Raw genomic sequence first — 7,088 nt, forward strand, 5'->3', positions numbered from 1 at the left:
TTCACTCAAATGGTGTAAGTGGGTAATATAAAAATTTACTTATGTCATTTTGTTCTCTTTGTACAGTATTCCCACTGCCGTATTGTGTTGTAACATTTTGATATTGTGTTGCATTACTTGTAAGGGTTTTATTTTCTATTATTTTGCACTGAGATTTTTGTAATTTTCCTATTCTCTTGCATTTTGGAAATGACACTGTAGAGCTATGAAGGTTTAATTTGTGTCATCAGCTGTGTGAAAGTGCTCATTTTGTTTATCTAAATTTTGTTTCGCTTTTACTGATCTTTTTGTGAACTTTCTTCTCAATTAAGTTGAGAGGTCATTTTTGATAGTGAATCATTTTCTCGAAAACAGTAAATGAATAAACAACAAAGTAGAACCCCTCAATGTGTTCCTGGTGGTGAATTTAAATCCCTGGTCACATATATAATAAGCGGGATAATGCACAGTCAGCCAGTTGGTATCACGAAATAAGCCCTTTCAGGATGATAAAAGGCCTCTCCACTTCAGGTCGCTGTCCTAATCAAGCTGTCAGGGTTTTTTTGTGATAACTACTGGCTGACTGTACATTACCCCATAATTGGTGCTCATGTCCAGTTTTTGGATGAACATGTTCTTCGTGTGTGTGTGTGAACAGGGCTGGAGAACATGTACCAGCTGACACGTAACAGGAAGTACATGCTGAGAGTGGATCTGGAGGACTTTGAAGGAAGGTAAGGTTTTGCAGATAGATATCTTTATAATAGTAAAATATATTTGCATAAAAATATTTATAATTTAAACATCATATAAGGAATTCATAGATTTTTATATCCTGTAACTGAATGGTATAGAACCTTTGCATATGGCAAATAAATGGTAAATTTACAAATTGCAGTTGCAAATTGTATACATATACAAATAATTTGTAACAGGTAAGAAAGGTCTACAAGTGATATATAACACATTTACAAGTGATGAATAGTTTACACTTTAGAATAGGGGATGCAGAAAGCTTTGTAAATGATTTCTTCATGCTTTTACACATAATCTATAACAGGTGTTGAACACTTTGTAGTGTGTACTGCAGTGTAAGTGCTGACTGGTGAGGGTATAGACAGCTGTCTTCTCTGACACACATGGAGTCTTTAACTCTGTGCACCTGATGTGAGCTTCAGTGGAAGGTAAAACCGGTTCAGAGGTTGACTTTATCACTAGATAACACAAGTGTGTGCTGATGAGTGAAAGGATTTAACATAACCCACAGAAAGCCCCTGACTGTAAGGCATTTATACATGTTTATCCACTTCAAAACAAATAAATTACTCTTCTTAAAAATAGTGCTTTAGCATACCTGCATGTTTGTGCTTTTGAACACAGTTCAGCTTACAACTTCATCAATAAATCATATACTGATCATTTACTAATGGTTTGTTCATGATTAACAATTGTTTATTGAGATAATGATACTAAAACAATTTTGACATAAGTACTTCAGTGATTTATAAGTGATAATGTATGAACTAATAACTTATCAGCCATCTACTAATGATCTGTGTGATTTATTTCATGATTTACACATTTTTAAAGATAATTTACAACACATTTGTAAATAGTTAGCATACCACTTATTAATCATTTATGAACGTATAGTCATGTTTTGTAAATGATTAGTTCATCATTAACTAATAAGTTATAAATGACTTACTGAACTGAACATTATTATAAAGTGTTACCTTAGTTTCCTGTGGCTGCTCCAACTTTCTGTTTGTAAAGCACATTTGTTTTGACCAGAGAAACTGGGCTGCATTTCCCAAAAGCATCGCAAGCATGAGTTGATGATTAACTTAGGCTTACAATGCTTTGCGAAGCACAGGCCAGGTCACGATGGTTGTGTTTTGATGATGGCATTAAAATGATTTCAAAACACTGCTTCAAGAAGCTTCTGAGCTTTATCAATCATATCAGTGGTTCGGAGCGCCAAAGTCACGTGATTTCAGCAGTTTGGCAGTTTGATACGCGATCCGAATCACTGATTCGACACAAAAGATTAGTAACGCTTCGAAGCAGTGTTTTGAAATCAGCCATCACCAGATATTGTTAAAAAGTCGTTATTTTGTTTTTTTTTTGGCACACAAAAAATATTCTCGTCACTTTATAATATTTAGGTAGAACCACTGTACTCACATGAACTGATTTTAAATATGTTTTTAGTACCTTTATGGATCTTGAGAGAGGAAGTACCATTGCTGGCCATCTGAGCCATCAGATTAATCAAAAATATCTTAATTTGTGTTCTGAAGATGAACGAAGGTCTTACAGGTGTGGAATGACATGAGGGTGAGTAATAAATGACATTATTTTCATTTTTGGGTGAACTAACTCTTTAAATTTCCAAAACAGTTTATAAGAATTCGGGTCTTCTCAGGTCCATTTGGAAAACGCACATTTATTTTAAATTACTTGAGACCAGAGGCCAATAATAACGAACCCGACCCGTGTCCAAGGCACTCATCAAAATCTCCGGTTGGCCCTCGGGTTTTCAGATCCAAGTGGACCCGTGAAGACCTACTCAGGACTACATCCACAACCATATTGAAATTCATTTAAAATGTTACTCTTGGTTTAAAAACTAGTTATCTCACAACAACTTTGTCTAATATCTTAGCCAAGTTGGGTAATTTTGATATCAGTTGATAGTTTTTTAAATCATGTGGGTCCAGATTGTTTGTTTTTTTGTTTGTATGTTTGTTTTTAGATAGGCTCAACAATAGCTTGCTTGCAAAGCGGTACAATCCCATTCTGGAGACTGTAATTAAAAATGGATAAAATGCTTGGGCAACTAATATCAACACCATCCTTTAAGGAACTGCGTCACTGGCATTACAATCAGGGCGCCAATGCGGGTCGGGCGGCTCAGGGCACCATGGCAGGTTGGGTGGCTCAAGGCGCCATGGTGGTGTGGCCTTCGTGGCCTTGGCCCGGACCCCAGGCTTGGCCATGGGTATATGCCTGGAGCGGGCTCGGGGACTGGAGTGGAGTCTGGAGCTGACTCAGGGACGGTAGTTGGCTCTGACCAGAAGTCGATTAGCCAGAAGTCCTCCATTAGCTCTGGAGAGGACTTAGGCATGCCGGCCATCTTGACCGAGGGGTCAGGCGCGGCAGCGGCCATTTTGACTTAGGGCTCAGGCTTGGCGGTGGCCATTTTGCCTGAGGGCTCAGGCGTGGCGGCGGCCATCTTGCGACGAGGCTCTGGGAAGGCGGCCATCTTGTGACAAGGCTTTGGGAAGTCGATCATCTTTATCTCTGGACTGAGGACTTGGGGGAGTGTTGGAGGGCAGAAATGGATGGATCCATTGGAGGGGTATGTGGAGGGAACTGGCTTAGGCTCTGTGTGTCTTTGATGGGGCTGGATGAGGCAGATACTTTTCTTTAACTTCCTCAACTTCAAAATTTGAACCATTTAAATAGAGAATAAGGTTAATAGACTCGACTAGGGAGAAATAACAAGCAGGTTCTTCTGTCACTGATTGCAGCACAAAGGAATATAGCCAGGATCTCAGTGCAGCAGCTTCTTTAATCAAAACAAACTCAAACTCTACAAAAACACTCTGAAAAGGAAACAGAACAACCAACTTAACTATGACGAGGACAGACCGAGAGCTGAAGAAAACACAGGGTTTAAATACACAAAGTAACAGAAGCAAACGAGACTAATTAACAAGAAACAGCAGGTACAAATGATGGTAACCATAGAAACATAGGAATGGTGGGAAACTGAACAAAAGAGAACATGTGACTAAAGACAAACCAACTAATACAAGAACAGAACAGGGAAACAGATCAAAAACAAACTTAAAACATGTATAACCCTGACACTTGTCCTGATTGAGAAATCTTTAGTTTTATGCTCAATCTGAAGTAAGCATCGTTTCTTTTCTTATATTGATTGAATGTTTTCTGGTTAATTTATGTATGGTTATTTTTCTAATGTGATTTATTTCATCTAATTTGTAGAAGGACTCCACATTCTGTGGGATTTTTCCTTCTGTTCATATGCGTGTTTTTGACCCGTGTCAGAAAGATGACTTTGAAGTGGGTTTAGAGGCTATGAACCCTGTTTAACTGTCGTGGATCCTTGAACCGGATTGTGCCACATATGGGAATTTAAAGACTTTCTAGTTTGCTTGGAATGGTATTGACACTAAGGAGTACAGTTTGCACTGAGGAACTTTTGGATTGCATTCTTGAACGTTGGCTTTCATGGACATTGATTCCTGCACTGTTGTGAATGAACATTCATCATCATTAACAACATCAGCATCATCATCATCACCACATAAAAGCAGATAAGATTTTCATTTCTATGCTGCTGGTTATTGACTGGGAAAAAATTATGTTTTTTTGTATTGTTTATGAAAGTGTTTGACAGATAAAAAGATGTAAATGAATGAGAAGCATTTATTTATTGTTGGGTTTATAGATCATAGGTTTTTTGTCAATGCTTGCAATATATGAAACTAACTTGCCTTAGAGCACAACAGAAAATCAATAAACAAAATCTAGTTAGTGGTGCCTTCCCTATAAAACAGACTTATAACTAATGCTTTTGGGAGATCAAAGTAACGGTTATAATATAGGGAAATATATTTTCTTTCCATAAGGGGGGGCAAGATGCACGGTTTGAATGGAGAATAATATGTTTGATATCAGAAAGTGACACTGGGTCAAAATGACTAAAGAACAGCCCAGTTACATCTATTAAACTCGGGTTTGAAATCAGGGTAAAAAAGCTAGCTCTAATCCCATTATCTTTCCCAACAAAAAACTTCACAAATAAATCACATTTTCTGTAAAGGAGTCAAGCTAAGCTTGTCTGTGATAAGAAAACCTCACACATTGTTCATTTACATATGGGGTTGTATTTATAGGGAAAGTTTATGAGTTGAACTGAAATCCTCATTTACGGTTCCTGAGGTCTGTTGTGGAGATAAACAAATCCACATCAACACATAATGACTTTCATTGCTGGAGTTTATTTAAGTTTATTGTTGATTTGCTTCAGTTGTAGATTTAAAAAAGTGACACAAAACAAAGAAGAAAATAATTGATGAGATTACACAAAACAGCAGCCACATATCCTGTTACAATATATACCATGATTTACTAAGTTACACAGTTAACAGAAGAAAAGAAACCCAAAACCTTAATTTGATTGTTTGTTTCTGAGAAACACTGTAATGTTTCTTCAAAGGTCTAAGACACGCGTCTGATCTTCATGCTGATGAATTTCAAACCAACAGCGTAATTGTTCTTCCAGTAGTACCAAACATTTCCAATGGCGAAAATGGTGGGATCTTCTCCCCATAAATACACACCGTTGGGGTTTGCATGGTGACAGGCTCCATACCAAAATGCCCCTAGAAACTTTTTTGCACAGTTATCTCCAGCAGTGTCTTGGTCTTTGTCAAAGGTGGAGAACTTCATATCATTGTGGTAGGACAAAGAGTCGCCTGCAGAGAAGAAGAGCATCAGTGAGGACATCAGGTGCACATTTACTCAACAGAGTGTGAATTTTTTTAATGTGAATGAAAGTGTCCTACCTGCTCCTCCATTACTGAATCCTGAAACATGCAGTTTATACCCGTCAGTTTCACAATCCACAGAGAAGGACGAGTACAGAGCAAAACCTTTCTTTCCAGTGAAGTCCTCCAGATCCACTCTCAGCACGTATTTCCTGTTACGTGTCAGCTGGTACATGTTCTCCAGCCCTGTTCACACACACACATGAAGAACATGTTCAACCAAACACATGATCATCCACACAAACAAACACATGCTGTGAGATCTTACCCAGCCAGTATTCACTCTCCACATTCCCAAATCCTCTCTTGTACTGATTCCACGGCCGATAGAAATTCACACTGCCATCCATTCTCCTCTGAAACACCTGTGATGGGTTTATATAGAAGATATGATTCATAATGTATGTTCTGATGTGTGTTTGATGATCTACAGTCACTTTCGTACCGTCCATCCTCCGTTGTCTTCATCTTTCCCATCTGAGATCATGTCACAGTAAACCCAGACAGGAAAGTCACCTGCTGGATAGATGGAGTAAATCCCACTGAGCTTTTGTCCTGCTTTATAAAGGTCAGAACAGTCGACCGGCATGTTTTCATCATTACTGCACCCGCTCGCCAGAACAACAGAGAGAAGAACTGCTAGAAACACCATCAACTACACGAGACACAGAGAGAAAGAGATGAACATCACACTGAAAACCATCTCTAGAAATGTTGTTGCTGAACTTACTGCCATCTTCTCAGTCTCTTCTCAGTAGATCACAGCAGAGATCTGTTTTATCTAGACGAAAATAACAGAACATTTTTAATTTTTTCGATGTATTTTCTTAAAGTTGTATAAATGTCTGAATGTTTTCTGTGGTAAGTGATGAATAAAATAGTAACTCACCGTCTGTGTTGTTCAGTTTGACAGACACTCTTTATATATCTATCAGATTCTCAGGCTCCTCCTCTGTGTTACAGAAGAAATTTACTTAACGAAAACACCCACATTTTGGATGCAAATAAAAAAGGCATCTGTCATCCTCAATGCAAATTATATATGCAGTGTATTGTATTTTATCTATTCAGTAAATCTTACTGAATCTGGGTGATTTAGTTTACAGCTACAATTTGTAGTTTCGATTAAATCCATCATGTTTATTATTTTGAATGTAAACGTGGTCTCTCTCATAATGTACCTTATGAATTTTCCATGTGTTGTTTGCTGTTTTTGCAGTGCCTTCAGTGCTTGGCCCCAAATTCTTCTTCTTCCTTTTCTTTAATGGAAGTCTATGGCAGCCCACAGAACTGTTTGGTCAAAAATTGTGAAAACTGACACATAGAAAGAGTATGAACATTGATCATAGCAAATTTTTCCTCTGATTCCAGCACTCATGCCAAGTCAGATGCATACCATGTTTACAATTTCCGGCAGATAAAATATTCCACCATTTTCAATTTGAATTAAATGTTTTTTCCCCTTTTTCTTCTCCTACAAATTTATCTCCAGCAAAATTCTATCCCACTCCCCAAAACTATGTT

The 7,088-nt window shown here is 37.9% G+C and overlaps 1 protein-coding gene across 1 annotated transcript; it reads right to left on the bottom strand.

Moving 5' to 3' along the window:
* Positions 1 to 4,995: 4,995 nt before the first annotated feature.
* LOC127518299 (microfibril-associated glycoprotein 4-like) lies at positions 4,996 to 6,365 on the bottom strand. The gene is made up of 5 exons (XM_051904768.1): positions 6,295 to 6,365; positions 6,010 to 6,219; positions 5,833 to 5,929; positions 5,583 to 5,750; positions 4,996 to 5,492 (listed from the first exon to the last, which is right to left on the bottom strand). The coding sequence occupies exons 1-5, from the start codon at positions 6,298 to 6,300 to the stop codon at positions 5,236 to 5,238; spliced, it is 738 nt and encodes a 245-aa protein (XP_051760728.1). The 5' UTR covers positions 6,301 to 6,365; the 3' UTR covers positions 4,996 to 5,235.
* Between the last annotated feature and the right edge of the window lie 723 nt (positions 6,366 to 7,088).

The sequence above is a fragment of the Ctenopharyngodon idella genome, chromosome 1, assembly GCF_019924925.1.
Source record: "Ctenopharyngodon idella isolate HZGC_01 chromosome 1, HZGC01, whole genome shotgun sequence".
NCBI classification, from domain to species: domain Eukaryota; kingdom Metazoa; phylum Chordata; class Actinopteri; order Cypriniformes; family Xenocyprididae; genus Ctenopharyngodon; species Ctenopharyngodon idella.